General features: G+C 45.3%; 1 protein-coding gene across 1 annotated transcript in view; it reads right to left on the reverse strand.

Moving 5' to 3' along the window:
- The window catches only part of LOC147622826 (uncharacterized), an 88,739-nt gene that overhangs the window by 42,588 nt on the left and 24,165 nt on the right, over positions 1 to 21,986 (reverse strand). The window contains exons 7-10 of the mRNA XM_086822468.1: positions 13,146 to 13,298; positions 10,953 to 11,191; positions 10,728 to 10,810; positions 8,031 to 8,142 (exon numbers count right to left, since the gene is read on the reverse strand). Coding sequence (XP_086678594.1) covers positions 8,031 to 8,142; positions 10,728 to 10,810; positions 10,953 to 11,191; positions 13,146 to 13,298 — 587 coding nt within the window. The remainder of the gene's footprint in view (positions 1 to 8,030; positions 8,143 to 10,727; positions 10,811 to 10,952; positions 11,192 to 13,145; positions 13,299 to 21,986) is intronic.

A 21,986-nucleotide genomic window follows, 5' to 3' on the forward strand; every position in this document is an offset into this window, starting at 1 on the left:
ATAAAGGCATAAAATTCTGATGTGTCTCATGTGCAGTATTTACCCTTAACATCGGGTATAACATTAACACTCGGCTTTGCATCCTGCACATTATTCCTTTTGGCATTCTGGGGACATTGAGATTTCATGTGATTCTTGCTCCCACATAAGAAGCACTTTCCCTCCCTCATGCAATCAAAAATGTGCTGTCTAGACAACTTAGAATCCTTTTTACCTACCGACTTCTTTTGCGAGCCCCTTTTGCATCCTTGGACTCATTGGGCATAAAATTAGGTGGTTGTCCACCCTTTTTCTGCTCATTTCCAGCTCTGAATTTTCCCTTATATGAGCTGAATTCTTGTCTTTTTGATGTTCCCTTGCCATGTAGCTCCTCAAAAAAAGTAGCTGAATAGCTCCTGTAAAGTGTTGTGGGAATACACCGCAAGGCTCTTCTAAATGATTCGTTGCAGCCCTGACTCAAACTTTCTTTTCTTCTTGTCCTCACTAATAGTCATGAAAGGGGTAACCTTGAGAAGAATCCACCAAAACTTTGAGCCAAATGAAGAAACGGACTCGCCTTTATCCTGTGTCAACCGATCCTATTCCTTTCGTACATCTTTTTCGAAGTGAGGAGAAAGGAACTAATCATAGAATTGCTCTTTGAAAGCACTTCATGTCCGAGCAGATATCCTATCCAAGAGCTTGGCCATCCACCAATCACTTGCAGTCTGTTTACGATGCATACCCACATGCCTGAGCATAGATTTCTATGTGAAGTCTTCAGTGTAAAAAGCTATTTCAAATTGTCTTATGAAAGCAAGTGCCTTAGTGGTATCCAGCTTTCCATTATAGCTCTCGAATTTGATGTCCTTGTCCCCTGACTTGAACTCTTTGGCCTCTTGCTCTGTCGAGCATCCCGACACTCTAGAATATCATCCTCTTCGTCATGTCTACAATGGCGATGGTGCCCAGGTCTAGGGCTGATTTCCCATGCAACACCCTCCACTCTAGATGGAACTCTGGGAGCAAGAACATACCTAGAAGGTGGAAATATCACCGACAGTGCATGAAGATCTTTTGCATCTCTTTTATGGGCTGAAAACCCCCTCATCATCCGCTCAAGCTGCATGTCGATGTACATATCTCCTCGGGCTGCATGCCCTCTCATATCAGTTGCATGGGCTGGAGGCCCCCTCATAACATATGTTCTGGCTACATGCCCACTTACATCACTTGCTTGGGCTGCGTGCCCTCTCACAGCACTGCTTCGGGCTACATGCCCTCTCACATCCTGATTCCGGCTACATGCCCTCTCACATCACTAACTTGGGCTGCATGCCCTCTCACATCATCAAAATTCCCTTCACGGGATAGCCTACGAGGTTCCCGTGTGAAGACCCACTTGCCCTCATCATCCGAAACAACATCGTCCCGGCTGCTCAAATAAGCAACAGCCAACTCTTGAGGTTTGTCAATTCCCATCTGTTGGATAATTGCATCAAAAGTGACGACATCAACCTTAACCTGAGACTTTGATTCAATAACCCTCTTTACATCCGGGTCCCTTTGCAAAGCACGAAGCTCTTCAAGCTCATTCATCAAAGCATCAAGATCCTCATCCCTAGCAGATAATGGTGGGTTATTATCTGCCAAAGCCCCAACATGGTCCCTGTCTCTATCCTCTTCCCACATGCGGCAAATATGGGTGATAAAATCCTCCACATAATGATCTGACTGGCTGGCCATGATGTATTTACCAGAATTTCAAAAAGAATAGAATTTTCGTGCCCCAGAATCGCTCTCTACCAGCTTTCCAAGTATGATACTGACTAGATGGCAAGGGTGCAGCAGTGTCCCTGCAAAGACGAGGGCCACAAAGTCTTTCCACATGCTCACTGCCGCTTAAACCAAAAGTAACCTCTTTCGAGGCACGACAGTAAGACAAGGGCTACCTCAGAATCCAAACCTTCTCTCACGGATAATGACTCCTTACAGCCATATCCAGCATCATATATAGCACAAGCTTTGTAGAAAGCCATGCTCTGATACCAATGTAACAGACTGGGTAGCTGTGACATGGAAATCTTATCTATCATGAAAACTGAATAAACACATAAGCATGCCAGAAAGGAAAAGATAACAGTTCACCACAGTACACCACACTAGGGGCCAAAAGATGCCCCCCCCCCCTCTTTATGGTTGGATTACCAAAAAGGAGTCTGCTTCAAATACAACTTTGTGGGTGCCCATGGATTCTCCACTGGCTACACATGTTTCTTCCAGTACAATAAAAACAAAACAAAGCATAATTTGATTCAATCCTCAGCACAAGAGAGCATTCTTGGCATAAAGCACATGCAAGACAACCATGGACAGCCCATACCACTCCCACATCAACCCAGGACAGCCCTACATCTTCATCTTCCTCCTGTCTGGCTCACAGAGCAAGTCGACCAGCCTTGCAGGGCTGTTTGCAGCAATCGACCAGCTCTCAGAAATCACAAGGGAAGTCGACCAACAACAATTCACAAGCCAGAGGCTCTCCGATCAGTAGGGAATCCCTTCTCTACAAATCAGCCAGCTCTTCTCCTCTTTTCAATGCCCTGACCAGCAGCTTTTCAGGGCTCTAAACAGCCGGCCAGCAGTAGGAAAGCTTCCAAAAGAAGTCGACCAACTTCCCCCATACACCTGGGTGGTTTCTATCACGGTAAATTGTGGTAGAAGGCTCTAAAGCTGATCGACCAGCTCCCCATGCACACAGAAAAGCATGCGCCTCCACAAAACTGGAGTTCTCTCCACTAATAGAGCCTCTCCGCTGAAAATAGCTTAATTGTGTGCTTTTCTGGTCTAGAAGGTGGCGCCTACAAGAGATTGGCTCAATACAGGTCCGCTCTAATCTACAAGGGATCTAATCGAACAAGGTTAGTGTAAGCCCAGCGGGGCGTGCAGTGAGAGACTCAGCTACATGTCCAAGAGATAAAAATATAAAGAGAGAGAGAGAGGAGAGAAAAAGGAATAGGGATCTTGCACAGTACACCACATTGAGCGGGGAACATGCCCCGCCCCCTTTCAGGAATTTATTCAGGAACAATCCACGGGCACGCTGGCCAGGATCAATACAAAACAAACAAATATGCTGATGTAGGATTATCCAAGTCGATGTCGAGGCACGAGATCTCTGATGCACACCACAGGAATGACCCACAAGTATCTCTCACCGGGCTAGTACCAAATCCAAAAATCCAATGAATCCAAATCCAAATCCAATGAATCCAAGTCCAATGAATCCAAATCCAAATCCAAGTCCAAGTTCCATAACCAAGTGTTCATGTCTAAGCTTCATGCCCAACCTATATGTCCAAGTTCCATGTTTATGTCCAAGTTCCATGTTTATGTCCAAGCTTCATGTTCCACGTCCAAGCTGTATGCCCAAGTTCTCCATGTCCAAGCTATAGGAGTTGTGGAAGCTCTTTCTCGCAAGAAAACTGATATACAACTTGTTTTAATGGTTTTTGGGCGATAAAAACATCCAGAAAGCAGTTTTTAGGGTTTTTGGAGCAGTTTTAGCGTTTCTGAAATTTATGTCCGTACAGTTCCGTACATGTCCATACAACTCCGTATATGTCCGTACATGTGTCCATATCGCCCATTCATATTACCATACAAGTCTAGGGCTGCCCGTACATCTGAAAAGCATGTTGGAGAAGGTGTTGATGGCGAAGAAGAAGCTCTCCATGATCATAATGATGCCCACACACGCTCCACAATCTCCTTCAATCTTCAATGATCTTGTTCATGGTACTACAAGAGAAGTCCAATCCTTTTTATACTTGTAAGAGACCCTGCTTTTTGCCAAAAAACCTTCATGCTTTTGCTTTGTCTTTTTAAGCTTTGCTTTTTCTCTTTTTACTTTTATTAATAAAATATTAGTCAACTTTTGGTGCTTTGCTTTTCTGGCTTTAAGGCCTTGCTTTTTAGCCTTAGAGCTGCTTTTTGAGAAAGCGCCTTTTAGCTTTTTGGTCCGGCTCAGTCTCCTCTTTCCTATGGTGTCCTTGGTTCGCGATCAACCCTGTTTGACTTTTTACTTTTTCCCTGCTTTTTGACCAAGAATGGTGCTTTTTCTTAATCAATCCTTATGGACCTTGTCCCCATATCTTCTTCCACCTGTCTGATGTCGGGCATGGATTTCATCATGTGAAAACAGCTAGAAAGACCAAATAGTTACAGTTAGGGGGCCCCGAGATTAGGGATTAGCATGCTAATACTTGGCTAGGGTTCTTGGATTGATAAAACAAGCTTAACGGCCTATTAATAGCAAGTTAGCTATTTATGGCATAGTTATCACTATATAAGTGAGAGCTTGGGTTATTATGAATAAATGTGCAAATGCACCACTAAAGGTTTGGCTTGGCAGGAGAACAGACATGCTCATGCCACACACATGGCGAGTACATAGATTGCCATGCTGAAGGCCAATAGGCAGCCTTCGATGGTATGGAACGCCGGAGTCAGACGCGGGCCAATAGGATTGTGCAAGAAGCCCTAGCCTTGGATCGGGGGAGATCAATGGATGCAAGTCGGAGACTCGCAGTAGGGAGGTGAGCTAGCCTGCTACCTCATGTGGTTTAGGACTAACCACACATTCGGTTTTTTTTTATTAAAATTAGTAAAAACACAAAAGCAAGTAAACTCCTTGGTTTTTTAGTATAAAAGGGAGGATTTGCTCATGAGTTCTCCACATTCAAAGGGCAATGGGGCAATCTCCTTGGTTAAGAGCGCTAAAAGTACCCGGCCGGCTTCCAAGAGTGGAATTGGTACTTGTGTTCGTGGACGAGCGGAATTTTGGTGGCACTTCATCTCGACACCCGAGTTTTTCTTCAACAGTAGCAAATTATCTTGGGTTTGCCATGGCTGATGAAGTACAAAACGATCGTAGGATGGACGAGAACGAGAATGTTCAACTCCACGACGACCATTAGGATGACGATGTTAAGGTCGATGACCTGGTCACTAAGGGTGACTCTAACACAAGGATGACACTATTGTTGTTATGCAAGCAACTTTGGCAGGTTTGGTGACAACACGGGGATCAAGGCCCCGTTATAGCAAAACCTCATTGGCTTTTTGATGGTGTAATTGGTGGACATTAGTGAACACGACCCAAAAAAGCATGTGCGATGGCTATATAAGGTGACTAGTGTTTTAGGCCTTACAGAAAGTTGATGCACTACATCAACTTCTCCACGCAAACGCAGTGTTGTGCATCGAGATGTTTGCCACAAACATTGAGTTTGTGTGAAGAAGTTGATGCAATGCATCAACTTTGCTCACATATGCGTGCTCATGATGCAATAATTTTACTCCAGATCCCTATAGGGGGGAGCAGAAACAAAAGACTCAAGAGACAGTTAACTCTTGGCTTCGCACATGGGGTACGCACTTTGAGTTCCATTGATCAGAGACTATATCAGCAGGTTGTTGGATGCTTGTTCTACCTATGCAATACGCGGCCACACATTCAGTATGGAGTATCACAGTTGGGCAGATTTATGAATTGAGCATTGGCAAGATGCCAAGTGGGTTTCCTGCTACTTGCAGAGCACCCACTTCCTTAGATTGTTCTATCTCGCGGGGGGGTGGGGGCATAGTTGCCAGGCGTTTCAGAAACGGCAGGTATGAAACGGGTTTCATACGTTTTGAAACGTTTCATAAAAGGTAAAAAACGGGTACAAAAAGGTTTCATACAAAATAGAAAAAACATGTATATTTTTTACTTGAAATATACAAAAGAAATAACTGTTGACATAACTTATAAGAGACCACATTGAATTCATTTCAATGAAAACAAAATACATGTAAGATATGATGATATCACAAATCACGTGGGTGATCACTGATGACTAAACAGAAATCAAAAGGATCACCACGTGGGTGATGAGTCATGACTCAAAATCCAAGATCAAAATAAATAACATGTCCAAAGTTCAAACTAAATAACATGTCCAAATAAAATGATACTGGCAACTGCTAGCTACTATCTGCATCCTCATGCTCATCCTCATCTGCATCTTCTGCCTCTGCAGCCTCACTCTCAAGGTCACTGCCGGTGGCCGAGTCCTCAAATGCCTCATCCTCTAGAGGTGCAGGTGCACCACTAGTACTAGCCTCTCGAGAAGATCGTGTAGTGCGAGCCGGAGCCATGATCTCCTCATAGAGCATAGAATAGATGTCTCTCTCCTCCTGAGGAATGTCGGGAATCTCCTTGCACTTCATGATATCAATCTTATCTGGATTCACTTGGCGAGGCTCAATGGGATGACCCTTTTGTTCTAGCAATCGGAGATTGCAATGACAAAAGACAAGCCTCTCCAATTGTGCTGAGGAGAGTCTATTTCTCTTTTTCGTGTGAAAAAGAGCCCATGTACTCCAGTTTCTCTCACAAGGCCCTGAACTGCAATCCTAGGAGAGAACTTTCAATGCAATCCGTCTCTACATTGTACAAAAAAGAATGTTAAGTCAAAAAGAGAGTAGCATTTGAATGTAGATTTTGAAAGAGTAGGACTCAGGAGACAAAGATACAAGATTCAAGAATCAAGAAACCTTACCAAGTTGGGTGTCCCAATACCGTATTTCTCCCACCAAGACACTGGCTCCAACTGTGTCTCCCTGAGCATTGCAGTAGCTCGCCCAAACATATGGCTACCATTGCGGTAAATGAGAAGCTCATCCTCGAGCTTTCTCATAAGCTGTATATCACCTCCCACTCCCACCAACTTGGTAATGTACTCGACCCATCCTGACTCTAGCTCCTCATTGAGGTATTGCTCCTCATTCCTCCAAAGGGGATGCAAAATATGCATGATGTATGAAAGGAAACGTTTTTTAAGGTTTTTAAAATATGCATGATGTATGAAACGCATTTCATACAGGACGAAACGTTTCGAAACGTTTCGTACGTTTCAAACCTGTATGAAACGCGTTTCTATGCAACTGTGGGTGGGGAGAGGAGAGTCACTTTTGCATTAGCAAGATGCCAAGTGGGTTTCCTGCTACTTACAGAGCACCCACTTCCTTAGATTGTTCTATCTCGCGGGGGGGGGGGGGGGGGGAGTCACTTTTGCATGATTCGGACAAGGCAAGATGTTATGGCACTAGAGTGTCCACTAGCGGATTTTGTTTCTTTCTTAGTGGTTCATGCATATCATGGCTCAGCAAGAAACAACTGGTAGTGGCCACATCTAGTTGTGAAGCTGTGTACAAGGCCACATTTACAACTACCATTGAGTGTGTATAGCTCAAACGCCTTTTGGTAGATCTTAGTGTTGGACAACAGTCCGCCACTCCTATCTACATTGACTCTCAAAGGGCATTGTCAATGCAAGGAACCCAATGTTTCATGCTCGCACGAAGCACATTGAGGTGCATTATCAATATGTCAAAGAGAGGCTCCAAGAGAGATCAGCTAAGTTTATGTCTCTACACATAACAATGTTGTAGATTTATTCACGAAGGCTCTTCCTCGTGGAGCCCAATTGCTGAGAAAGCAGCCTCTTTCATTAGAGACCAACGGAACTCGTTCTCCTCAGCGGATCAACTACAAACAGATAGCTCCCGTCGCAATGCACAAGGGCATGGAGCTTGCAATCGTCTAGTGTATTCAAATCATCGACTATAATGTTTTGTCCTCCGTCTCTATTATTGTGTAGTTTCAGTTTTAAGTTTTATGCTGTGAAAGATCTTACATTCTACAAGGGTTTCTTTGTATACATTACATGTATCTTCTTACATGATAGACCCAGCAGACACCATAAAACTACTTAATATCTGCTAATGTAATAAACATACTAAAAACCATTCTTGAAGATCAAATTTTGCAAAGAGAACAGATAAGATGCTTCAAAACACTCCAACATCATTTTTTTTGTTGATGCTAGAGCCATTATGCCATTACCCGTTTTTTCTTTGTTCATGCAACTCTAAAATGTGGCACTTTAGGACACTCCAATAAAAGTTAATGCTTCCTCCAGTTCCAACAAGAAACATGTTCATACCTGATAGAGAGAGCTCAATACTGGCTGCATTGAAGGACTTGACATTATGTACGATGCATGGTAGAGTAGAACTGCTTTTATCCATGGGACCAGTAGCAAACCCCTTTTTGTTCTGAAATCCAGAAGGCCCGCTCAACGCTAGTATCCAAATCATAAGACTTAAAAACACACGCAGAGCAAAGATCATGATAGCACTAAAACAATCGATAGTTCCTTCATCCCATAATCTTGCTCTAAAAAGGGACCTAGTAAAGCCAGTTTACCACACCATTTCACTAGATTAAAAGGAACTAGCTGGCCACAACTGACATAAATTTCATATACCCAAAGAAACAATAAAGTTGTAAACCAATGGAGTTAACTCTGGTACATAGCAAAAGGGAAAGTTCAGCTGATGTACACAATGGGATTTTTTCATCATCCTGGAGCATAAAAATTCAAAGCATATCACTTATCAGCATATGCATGCTCATGCCTTAAGACATTGTGCGAAAAGGACAGCACAAAAATGCCTAGAATGTTGCACACATGGGCTGCTAATCACATGTTTATGGTCAACACCTTGATTAAGCTGCCAAACACAAACCTTCAGGTGGCCTGGCATGTCAAGTGCACCAGCAGATATCTTGGTCATGCAAGAATTGGGTTTTAAAAGCAGCAGAAAAAGACTTAATTAAGCCTCTCTACACATACCGAGATGAGACCACCCTAAAAAAAAGAATCGTCTCTTTGGAGAAACGAATTACAAAAGGTGAAAAAAAAAAGCTTTACAACAACGAGAAAGGCTTCATTACTTTGCAGAAGGGCCTTTCACACAGGGCCCAATGTGTGGATGATTTTAGGTGTTGCAACCTCCCACTTCAAATTCTGACAAGCTTGACAACAATTAAGAGTCTATGCATCATGCTCCTTTAGAGACTGGTAAAACCATTTCAGTCACTTCCCCAAATCTGCAAGCTCTACATGCCCTAGAAAAACACTGTACGCTCCTTGAAGCACTCTTTAATGGATTGGTTTCATTGGCAAAATGCTCCACACACTACAAGCAGAACACTGTCGATCCCAGAGACTCGGAGCTGGCCACAACAGAATAATCTCCACCTTTTGCAGGCAGCAGATTGTACCCAACAATATTGATGCTAGGCCCGAGAAAGATGACATTGAGAGATAAAGCTCTGACTTTTATCTAGGAGAAACAAAACTTATTATCGTTAATTAAACTCAAGATCTGACAAATACTTTAATGCCATCCATGAAAACTGTGCAAAAAAAAGGATCATCTGCCTAAATTCATCGAATGCCTTTGTGAACCCAAAGAGCATCATTAAAATCAAAAAGTCATGAGATGTGTGGAAGGCAATATTGTCAATATTATGTGTATGAATCATCCATCCTTATGGTTACCCGATTTCATATTCAACTTGCTGAAAAAGTAATGCACGGCATGTGTTGGTACAAGCCATTTTCTTGTCCGGCACTTTAAACACCATACCACTAGAGATGAGTAGAAGGGACTTCAGCCTTTCCACTAACTGTTGGCTTTTCTATCTTCCTGTGGCATGTGTACACTCCCCCACCTTACTATTGCCACAGTTGGATCTGCCTACACTTCTCTGGTTCCAACGTGCTTGCAAAAAAACAAACTCTTAAAAAAAGGTTAGTCATACGCACTGAACACATAGAAGTTCATGTGAAGTGACACCTTCAAGCCATAAACAAATCAGTTCAACTGCTCAAGGGAAATCACAAACTGATAACGCATCAGCAACGATCTGCAAAGTGGAGGAATTAATTACTGACCTTCTCATATGGTTTCTGTAAGAATCTGTTTCCTCACTAAAAGGTTTCTTGGTGGAAATCCAATGGAGTGAACTCATTCAGGATTCAGCATCTCAACTCACACTTTCTGATGCCAGTATAAAGAAATATGCATATGAGCATAGAAGGCCTCCACAAATTTCCAAATATTGCCGCAATGGCTTGACCATAGAAGTGACGTGTAAGATCCTGTTCTTGTGGAACAATAGTAAAGTTTTTCACACGTCTCTCGGTAGCAAAAATTACTAATCTTGTCCTGTGTGACTCCCATCCTATGAAGAACAGGGTTTCCATTTGCATGTACATATTAAGAGAACAATGCTATTCGCATGTACATATTAAGAGAACAATGATATTCGCATGTACCTATTCAGAAAGTGGCCTATTTAGTCATTTAAAAGAGGGAAAAGTGAACACAGCTGAAAAGTCTAGTTCTAAGCCTTTTCAGCCTCCTCACACTTGGACACACTATCTAATATCCCTTTCATATGCAAGTTGCTATTTCTGTTGTGAAGATCTAACTTGTTCAGATATCCACGCCTTGCAATGTAGAAAATCTGCTGCTTTAGATTGGCACATAAGCATGGCATCAACATTATGGATTTAGGTTAAATCAGAGCACAAATTGCAAAGGAGCAGCTTGTATTCGCTTGTGTGCTACTTGCATCACTGCCTATGAGAACTTAATCATCAACGTTGTCCATTACCACCTGCCTCACCTAAGCACCTTCCTGCTGGCAGGTGCAATCGATAGCAAACCAAAGACCCACTTTCAAGCACACAACTCAGTTACATGTTTGCCAAAATGTACTTCTAACACAACAACATTTCAGTAAAGACCTATATTTCACAAATGTAAGATAACACGAGTTTCTCTACCTTGAATCAATCTTGAAAACTGAAAGCTGAAGGAATTTGGCAGCATTTAAAGGACTTAACATTCGTATCGTTTTCATGATAACCTGCGTGTTTAAAAAGAAAGCAAGTGTTATATAATTCACATGCTAATAAAAGTTGAGCCAATAATGCAGATTGCTGAACAAGATAGCATACCACTACAAGTGCAAGTCTATGGGGCCAGTTTGAGAGTGTCCATAAGCTAACCTTTTCATCAGTCACAGAAAGGCATTGCTCAAGAAGTGCCTTGTCATCTGATTCCAACGCTTGTGTCATCAGAACTTGTAAAGAATCTGCCTTTGGAGGATATGAAAGATCATCCTTTCCTTGTGTTTCTTCCACTCCATCTTCGAGGATGCCTAGTGCTTTTAATTTGTCTTCCATAGTCTCCTGGTCTTCATTCAATGCAGTCCGACTTACTCCATCCAGTTCAACACTTTCAGAACCTGTTATTCCATTTTGTGTTCACTTAGAAAAAGCTACTCAGCAACAGCTACAAGAGGAAACCCTTAATTTAGAGAGTCTACAAGCAAACGCCCTAAACCTTATAATCCATTCAAAGCACACATGGTTGGCTTAAAAGTTTCATGTCTCCTCTAGCACGTCGCACCCCCCCCCCAAGCGGCCTGTTTGCCTGCCCCTCTCCCCTATCCACCAGCCCTTCCCTCCCCCTATCCGCCTGCGCGCACCCGCTCCCTTCCCATGCGTGCTCCCCTCCTCCCCTCGCCGTCTTTCCTCTCTCGCTCACCCTTCGCCTCCCCCCTGCCTCCCTTTCCTCTCCGGCTGTGCCCCGCCTCTCCCCTTCCCTCTCGCCTTCTCCTCAGCCCGCTCCCCCCCCACCCTTTTTTGTTTGTTTTTTCTTCTCTTTCTCTCTCCCTCCTCCCCCCCTCCCGTTGCCTCTCCTCCATCGTCAAAGCGTGAAGCCTTTCCTCCGTTCCTAGAAAGATCACCCTCTTTCTTTGGTTGATGGCACACAATAGCTTGGCGGTCAGCACTTGCCTGGCAGTTGGAGGTCGGCCAGCAACTTGCTCGAGGTGCGGCCACCCTCAGGAGTCTTGGAGACATTGTCTCTAGGATTGCCCGAAGGCTCAGCATGTTTGGCGGCGGATCCTCCGCATCTTCACTATGGACAGCGCCTCAACCCGGATCATTACATGGGGCAATGTCGCTTGGGCCACAAAGGCTGAGGTGGTCAAGGCTTACAAGGAGGATGGTGGAAGGCTAGCCCTTCAAGTCCCTCACCACCGCATTTCGGCAGTACCAGTCACAACCCCACCTACAGACCACTGGCGACCAAGCTCATGCCAGAGATGGGAGATTTGCAGTAGCATTGTAGCTTGGCACATATGGCGAGCTCAATGTAGCGAAGCCATTGGGGGTACCCACACTCCACCAGCAAAGTCTTTCGAGAGCATTGGCTTGATATCATACATACCCTCCACAGTCAGTGGGGGAAGTTGTTGGTGGATCTGACTGCATGCGAAAGCAAGAGGACGCTTTCTTGAGGCTCTGGTGGCATGGCCCTTTCTTGATGAGAGAGTTGTGACTCCACTTGGCATTACAGACCACCTGTGTGGTTGTTCTCCCCCCCCCCCCCCCCCCCCTATGAGATGGCCTTCTCCTCATAGAGCGGCCAGCCGGAGGAGAAGCGTCTCTTTCCCCTCTTTTGATTACTTGATCCCCACCCTGTACATGAGACGAGTTTGTATCTAGCCCTCCATGGTTGTTTTAGCCCTTCGTGGCTGTTTTTTCAGTAACTAATAGAAGGATCTTTTTCCTAGAAAAAAAAAATTTGGTCTGAATAACACTACAACGTGCCTTTAACTTGTTAAGCATACAAGGAGGACTTAATTCATATCGTCCCCCTTAATGCCATCACAAGGCTCAATTGTTACATGAATCGTAGAAACTTGCAAAGCATTCACCAAAAATTTATGTAAGCTTTAAGGGATGGTCAGTAAATTTCAGTTTGGAGTTGTTACTTCAACACATTGTGTATCTTAAAGCTTGTAAGAGCTGTGCTGATCAGAAGTGTAGAATGATGAAGTGTTTTCACTTTTTTATAAATTGTAAATAATTTACATAAACAGTTTATGACGAAGCCACATAACTAACTGAGAATCAACATAGCTAGGATACAAAACAATGCATGGTAAAAATACGAGTGTGCATGTGTGTTTCAGTCAGAGCTGAATCACTTAACATCGAGGCTCTAAAACATGCATATTTCTTCCTAATAATAACCTGGAAGATGTTCCCAAGGCCTGCCCCACAGTTTTAATGTTTATAGAGGTGCCTCCCTTTGCCTTTGCAATTCTGAAAATAAGCTAAACATAAATGCCAGAATAATATAGCCACAGTAAGATCAGAACCACATTATAGCCTGATGCATGTCAATACCATATAATTTTGGGCGATCCATATCGACTTTCTGAGCTTCTTCAATTGATGCACGCTTCTTCCTTTTGGATGGCTTGGTTGTAGCTTCTTCCAGTTCCAAGTGTGGCCTTGGTTTGTCAACATCTACAGCATTGTCTGGGCCCAGAATAGTTGCTGCAAGACAAAATATATATATATATATCTTCAGACACTCAAACATAAAATCCTGATGTGTAAAATTGACAAACAATTACAACCTGCACCATGGATCCCCACATGTAGCTCGTCTTTTCTCGAGCTACATGTACACATAGTATGGGACAGTTGAAGGAAAGAACTACAACCTAAGAAGCCATATTCATGAGAGCATTTTTCTAGTTACACTAGAAACCAATCAAAATAAAGAAACTAAAATTGAAGTGGAATTGCCATGTCATTTGAGCAATGCCGAGTATCACGAGAATAGTTGTCAGGGTACGAAAATACGATACCGTACGGGAATTTTTGGTACGATATGAAATTTTGGGATACCGTACGATAAAATACGAATTTTTTTAAACACTTGCAAACTATGGAGCTTCAAGCTTGAAGGGGGGGATGGAGCCTCAAGCTTGAAGAGGGGGGGGGGAGGGGGGGGGGAGTCTATAGTGCTTGAGGTACCAGAACATGGAGATGTGTCTCTCCCAGTTGGATCTCCCAATTGTCTCCAAAAAAGAGCCTGCATGGATAATGCGGTACCAAAGGTCTCCCAATGTAGCGTTTATGACTACGGGACCGTCCTTGCACAAATATGTGCAGTGCATCTAGGGTGATAGGTTTAGGGACTCCTCTGTAGATCAAAATGGCCCTATCCAAATCTTCTCCCTCGTACATAACTTGAGGATCTGAGTGTCTAGCCTACCTATACCAAAGATCTCCAAAAAAGAGCCTGCATGGGTAATGCAATACCATAGGTCTCCCAGTGTAGCGTTTATTACTACGGGACCGTCCTTGCACAAATATGAGCAGTGCATCTAGGGTGATAGGTTTAGGGACTCCGCTGTAGATCAAAATGGCCCTGTCCAAATCTTCTCCCTCGTACATAACTTGAGGATCTCAGTGTCTAGCCTACCTATACCAGGGATCTCCAAGTGATGTAGCAAGATTCTCTCATCCTACCAATCAAGTGTACACTACCAATCTACCTTGCCAGATTTTTTAGGTCTCTCAACAACCCCATATGGAATACTAAGTGGACACAAAAGTTGCGAAGTATTGCGAGCATTTGGGATCTTCGTTAAGCAGGATTTCTATTTTTTTTTAACATTTGGATTTTTTTCCTAAAGGTTGGGGAGGGAGGGAATAAATAAATAAATCGTATCGTACAAAACCGTACAATACGAATAGGTTCGTACTGGTACGAGCAACAACCCTGATCACGAGTATGCTTGATATAATGCCCTGGTTGTCAAAGCTTCTGTCTGCTAAGCATAGTTACAAAGAAACACGTTTCAATCCTACGACAACCCATTTTGAATGTTCTAGACATTTCAAGTGAGTTTTTTCAGCTTTTTTTGAACAAGCTCTTTAAAAAAACCTCTTTTTCTGATAGCAACCCACGTTGACTAGAGAACAAAAAAATTGTACCTCCACAGTTTTCATGACATTTGTAATTAAGTCTACAGACTATTGGGCTCAGTGCTATTTTGAGAGCACTTACGCAACATGTAATTTATCAGTTTATCAATACGTACCTCTCTTTTTGTACCCGTATGTGTGTATGTGAACAGCCCCTAAAGGGGTGTGAACACTCACTTATGTGAAGAGGATCGAATAGCGCCATCTGGCCTATGAGACACGGAGGAAACAACATGAAGACAAAGAGATACACATAGCAGTCTGGAACTGTAATGGAGCCCTATGGACACATCCAGGGAGACTTGAGGAGGTGATGGAGGGCCGGGATATCATCTTGATGACAGAGACACATGAGAGCCCGGAGAGGGGCTTACCACAGGTTAAGGGTTATCAGTGGGAGTCAGCTCACCGACAGGGGATGAGACAGGCCACCTCCCGAGGTTCAGGAGGTATTGCAGTGCTTTTCAGACATGGGTTACATGAGCATGTTCGAGTCGTAGCACGAGACTCGGAGGCGAGATACATGTGGATTAGCTTACGCCTCTCGGAGACCAGATGGATTTATATCGCCCTTTGCTACTTTCCTCCGAAGGGGTCGCGGTTTGCCACCACCGAGGAGCCGGGTGGAGGAGAGGCTAGTGAGTCTCCATACTCTGTCTTATTTGAGGAGATCTTACACTATTCGACACTGGGAGAAGTCTTCTTGATGGGGGACTTCAATGCACGGACTCAGAGCAGACAGTGCGAGATCTATGACTTTGAGGATCCCTTGAGACTAGAGCCGCTAGCTACAGAGGATACACGGACCACTCGGATCTCCGCTGAAGGAGGAGCTGACAGCACTGGATATGGGGAACATTTGCTGGAGCTTGGGGCCCGACACCATCTCGTTATTTATAACGGGATGACTCAGTGGCCAGATTCAGGTGGGTTGACTTGCTTTCCAATGGGGGGTGGCAGCAGTACAGTGGGATCCCGAGAGGCAGCAGATATGGTGTCTCACTTTACCGTACCACCATGCCCCATTGGGGCGGATCATACATATCTATCCCTCACTTTTAGGAGCTTACTGGAGACCCACCCACCCATCATACAGCCACCACGCACTATTTTCCACTTCACTCAGGACCTAGCCGATGTGTTTGACTATCATGTTCATGATCAGCTATTTGCCTTAGACCCATCAGCACCCATGGCTATGCTCACCTCCCAGCTCTCACATGTACTGCACTCCGCAGCCGCGAGGAGTTTCCCATACCACATACAGACAGGACAGCCACCTACATCTGGGAGCATGCCCCAGAACCGATGGTATGATGATGAGTGCAGAAACCTTTACCGCAGTCTCCGAGTGCAGAGGGCTCGCGGGGAGATCACCCAGAGACAGGCACGCAGGAGGATGCATACTCTCACCTGCCGTAAGCGGCGAGCTTATGCGGAGGCTCAGTACTGGGACACATATCACATGCTCATGAGCAGAGATGCTGCTGCTGCTTGGAGGAGACTCAGAGAGCCCCGTCCTCCCACACCTATTATGTCACGTGCACACCATTCAGGTGTACAGTGACATGGCATCATTTTAGCATCATAAGTATCATCAGGATTTATCAGGCATTTAAATGAATGTTTTCAACATGTACCACATGGTATGAGTTGGATTCAGCATGGTTGCATCACATTAGCCATATAGACCAGCATTTAGGGCTTGTGGAGGCAGCCGACAGCCTGTTTACATCAGCCGACATGGATGCTACTTCAGCCGACCAGCATTTATGCTATTTTTGGCATAATATATTCAGTTGTGGGCTTTTGCATCTGGCCGACTGCAGCCAGGCTGGCTGACCAGCCCCCCTCACCCATATATATATAGGCGCCTCTCCATTCAGCCATTCAAGCACATCATCATCTGGCTCATCATGCGTTTTCAGCCTCTTATCTCAAGCATATAGGTCAGCGCATATCAGTTCAGAAGCATTCAGCCCAGTGTTCTCCAACGCATCTCCTCCAGGAAGCTTTGGGAGCAGCATATCCAGCCAACGCATCATCATCAGCATTCAGTACTTCATCTTCAGCAAACGCATCTATTCTCCTCAGCGTTTCCTTCCCAGGTAACAGAAGTACATCTGCGTTTCAGCATCCCATCAGCATTGCTTCAGTCCCAAAGCCATCCCTTCAGCGTTTCCTTCCCAGGAGACAAGGGAAAGACAGTGGGACAGCAGCACATTCAGCATATCAGAATATTCCGCATATAGGCAGCATATTCAGCAGTATAGATCCATTTAGATCTCATTGTAACCGCATTCATCATCTAATATAGCTGCATTGCATTGACACATATTTGTCTATCTCTTAAACATCATTAAGTGCAGTTTAGTTAGACTAAGGTTGTGATTACTACGGTCTTAAGCCCTTACATGTCACATTGGTATCAGAGCGTTACAAGGTAACCAGCCTTAGAGCATGTTCAGTTCATCAGTCATTCAGTCAGACATCATTTTTATCGCTTCCGCACAGTTAAACCCAGTTCTCAAAATTTTGCAAGCCACCCTTAGGGATTTTCCCTTAGGTCTGCATTAGTAACCCATCCATCTGCATTCTTGCACAGCATATAGGGTTGCACATGGCTTGCATAGCAGACATCTTAGCAGTCATCTTAGCAGTCCATCTTGCATCTGCAAGGCATACATGTTACCCATGAACTCTCTGGGGAAGAATGACATCCATCATCAAAGGAGGACATAAGTTTTGGGCTTCAACTGGCAGCAGCAGGGGGTTTCTCTTCCACAAGACAGAAGTTTGCTCCAACATCGCCTCAAGAGGTTCAGAGCTTCAGGTACGACGGAGATGGTAGGTGAAAGGTTTCCAGAGGCAGGTCAGGGGTGACTCAGGTATTTCCAGGCAGTTTAGCAGCATTTGCCATTCAGTTCCCACAGTACATGGAGTCTTGGCTCAAAGGATTTCACTCCTGCAGACGGCCTCAGTCCCGACAGCAGAAGACAGAAGGGGGCAGTGGTTCGGAGGAGAAGGATCACAGAGGAGTCGAAGGTTGCCAGGTATACCACCCAGCAACAGTTTAGCAACGGGGAATGTCACGTGCACACCATTCAGGTGTACAGTGACATGGCATCATTTTAGCATCATAAGTATCATCAGGATTTATCAGGCATTTAAATGAATGTTTTCAACATGTACCACATGGTATGAGTTGGATTCAGCATGGTTGCATCACATTAGCCATATAGACCAGCATTTAGGGCTTGTGGAGGTAGCCGACAGCCTGTTTACATCAGCCGACATGGATGCTACTTCAGCCGACCAGCATTTATGCTATTTTTGGCATAATATATTCAGTCGTGGGCTTTTGCATCTGGCCGACTGCAGCCAGGCTGGCCGACCAGCCCCCCTCACCCATATATGTATAGGCGCCTCTCCATTCAGCCATTCAAGCACATCATCATCTGGCTCATCATGCGTTTTCAGCCTCTTATCTCAGCATATAGGTCAGCGCATATCAGTTCAGAAGCATTCAGCCCAGTGTTCTCCAACGCATCTCCTCCAGGAAGCTTTGGGAGCAGCATATCCAGCCAACGCATCATCATCAGCATTCAGTACTTCATCTTCAGCAAACGCATCTATTCTCCTCAGCGTTTCCTTCCCAGGTAACAAGAGTACATCTGCGTTTCAGCATCCCATCAGCATTGCTTCAGTCCCAAAGCCATCCCTTCAGCGTTTCCTTCCCAGGAGACAAGGGAAAGACAGTGGGACAGCAGCACATTCAGCATATCAGAATATTCCGCATATAGGCAGCATATTCAGCAGTATAGATCCATTTGGATCTCATTGTAACCGCATTCATCATCTAATATAGCTGCATTGCATTGACACATATTTGTCTATCTCTTAAACATCATTAAGTGCAGTTTAGTTAGACTAAGGTTGTGATTACTACGGTCTTAAGCCCTTACACGTCACATATTACCAATCCTCAGACCTGGCAGACATATGCAGAGAGACTCTATGATGTGCCTGCACAGCCCCCTATACCACAGCCCACAAAGCCATGCCCCATAGTCTCCACCTTCTTCACCCCACCTATGGTTAGGAGGGCCATATGCCGACTCCAACATGGACGGGCGACAGATCATACAGGATTTCAGGGAGAGCATCTCATCTATGCTATTGATACATTGGCACCATTTCTTGCTCAGCTCTTCAACAGAGCTCTGTCAGAGTGGTTTCCGGCTGAGTGGACGATGCACACTATTGTGCCGATCCATAAAGCGGGAGATGTACTAGACCCCGGGAACTACAGGACCATCATGATTGGCCATATATTGGCCAAACTATACGGGGCAGTTTTGGAGGCAGAGCTGAGCACTCATGAAGAGGATGGGGGAAGAGCAGCAGGCCAGGCAGACTTCCGACGAGCCTTCTCGACCATCGACCACATTTTTACATTGAGGTCCCTGATTGATCAGGCCAAGGCACGGAGACAACGGCTCTATTGTTGCTTTGTGGATTTCCGCAAGGCATTTGACACTATGCCCAGCGAGCGCCTCTTTCGGCGACTACAGACACTAGGCATAGTGGGCATATACAGGCTATATGAGCAGGTCTTTGGGAGAGTCCGATGCCCAGGAGGCTTGTCCGACACAGTTGCTAGCACCATTGGTGTGAAGCAGGGGTGCCCGCTCTCCCCCACGCTCTTTGGGCTCTATATTGATGAGGTGTTCGACTACATCACACAAGGAGGAGGCTCTGGGGTTGAGCTATCAGGTATTATTGTCCATGTTATGCTTTATGCTGATGACATCGTCTTGGTATCCGACACGCAGGTTGGGCTTCAAAGACACCTTGTGGCGCTTGATGACTTCTGCGCACAACAGGGTCTCATAGTGAACCTTGGGAAAACCAAGGTTATGATCTTCCACACCTCACCCGCAGTCAGGAGCCACACTACTCTCACATTAGCAAGAGGGCGGGTCGAGGTGGTGAGCTCGTATGTTTACCTTGGCATCACATTTACTAGCTCAGCTGGACGCTTCTCCATGGCTCAGGCAGTCCGAGACAGAGTGACCCGGGGGTATGCAGCTCTTGTTGACCTTGAGCGTCAGTGTCATCAGGCACATTTTCAGGAACCCCGCACGAAGGGGTGGCTCTTTGATACATTAGTGACACCAGCCTTGATGTATGCAGCAGCGGTTTGGGCACTAGGGCTTGCAGCCTCCACATGGGTACAGCTAGAGAGACCACATATCTTGATGCTCTCGAGGATGATACGCAGCAAACCATCCGTCCCGCACGACATTGTTCGAGCTGAGTTTGCTGCACCACCTATGGCAGTGGAGGCATTGTTCCAGATGATCTCCTTTATATACACGATGAGGGAGATGCCCACGGAGAGATTGTCCCGCCGAGCGTTTGAGGCATCCGGCTGAGGCTGGACACACTGGATCTTGGTATGCACAGATGCTACAATGGTTCTCACATCATGGGATAGACATTGAGCGGTTGCCACCTTTTCAGTATGATCAGTCTGCTCCACGGGGTTCAGTCTGCTCCACGGGGTTACCTCTCTCTCAATGAGAGAAACAGAGTGATGAGACAGGACATATGGCAGCGCTACATACAGGAGACATGGACAGCACCAAAGAGCCCACTACCACCGAAGATGTTGTATTACAGAGACCACTTTATGAGCATCTCAGGGGATGGGTTTATACAGCGACCGCGGTATATGGATGTATACATGCCACATAGCTCTCGCGTTGCTATTGGACAGCTACGAGTCTCATCACATCAGCTAGAGATAGAGGCTGGGAGAGCGGCACGGGTTCCCAGAGCCGAGCGGATATGCAGACTGTGCCGCGAGGAGGTGGAGACTGAGGATCACTTTGTATGTAGATGTAGAGCCCACCAGGGGGTCAGAGATAGATATGCAGGATTGTTTGAGGAGCACTCTTCACTACATCAGTTGATGGAGGCCTCGGACCAGCGAGACAGCTTTGCAGACTACTACAAGAGCTTCATAGTTCTCGAGAGAGACTCCTCCAGACACCCGCTCCCACTAGGGGTGGGAGACAGTCCCAGCTTACAGATTTCTTCCAAAGAGCTATGCCAGTGCCAGCTGATGTACCACGTGGGGTGACCGCACAGAGAGCAGAGGAATTGAGAGCCAGGAGGAGACCTAGACAGACTGGACATAGAGCACCACGACTCCGTCACCGAGAGATAGCAGCTATCCGGATGAGACACCAGATGGAGACACAAGAGAGGCTAGCTTGCTTTCATTCAAACTCAGGGTACATGTTCACGCCACTCACAGCCTCAGCATCAGCGATGTATGATATCTTATATCCCTCTTATGGCACTGGATGGAGTTAGATATAGATCTGCATAGCATGCTTGTACTACCCCTTCAGCATATAGAGATGCATCTTGCCTTAGCACTCCATCCACATCCCCACCCCCCTTTATATTGTTTGTATATAGGCTCCATCGATCCATGATGATTCACAGTTGTATCCAGACACATGCACACTTTTTCTTTTCTTTCTTTTCCTTTTCTTTCTTTTTCTTTTCTTCCGATGACCGGAAGAACACAGTTGTATTATTTTTTGTCTCATAGGCCGACTTTGGCCTCTCGTAGACGTTAATATATCAGGCCAAGCCACAGAGGCAACGGCTCTATTGTTGCTTTGTAGATTTCCGCAAGGCATTTGATACTATGCCCAGAGAGCGCCTCTCTCGGCGACTACAAACACTAGGCATACCCTCAAACATGATGTGGGACATATACAGGCTATATGAGCAGGTCTTTGGGAGAGTCCGATGCCCAGGAGGCTTGTCCGACAGTTTTGCTAGCACCATTGGTGTGAAGCAAGCGTGCCCGCTCTCCCCCACGCTCTTTGGGCTCTATATTGATGAGGTGGTCGATTACATCACACAGGGAGGAGGCTCTGGGGTTGAGCTATCAGGTATTACTGTCCATGTTATGCTTTATGCTGATGACATCGTCTTGGTATCCGACACGCAGGTTGGGCTTCAAAGACACATTGTGGCTCTTGATGACTTCTGCGCACAGCAGGGTCTCACAGTGAATGTCATGGCCCTGTGAAAATGGAACAGTACAAGTGTGGGCATGGTGGTTGCAGAGTCAGAATATTTTATGATTCACATGGGGGGGTGCCCGGACAGAGTTTAAGATGTGTGGACATCCCTAGGTGTGAAGGGGGGAACTAGAAA

The sequence above is a fragment of the Cibotium barometz genome, chromosome 28 (genome assembly GCF_041138505.1).
Source record: "Cibotium barometz isolate CiBa-2024 chromosome 28, ASM4113850v1, whole genome shotgun sequence".
Classification (NCBI taxonomy): domain Eukaryota; kingdom Viridiplantae; phylum Streptophyta; class Polypodiopsida; order Cyatheales; family Cibotiaceae; genus Cibotium; species Cibotium barometz.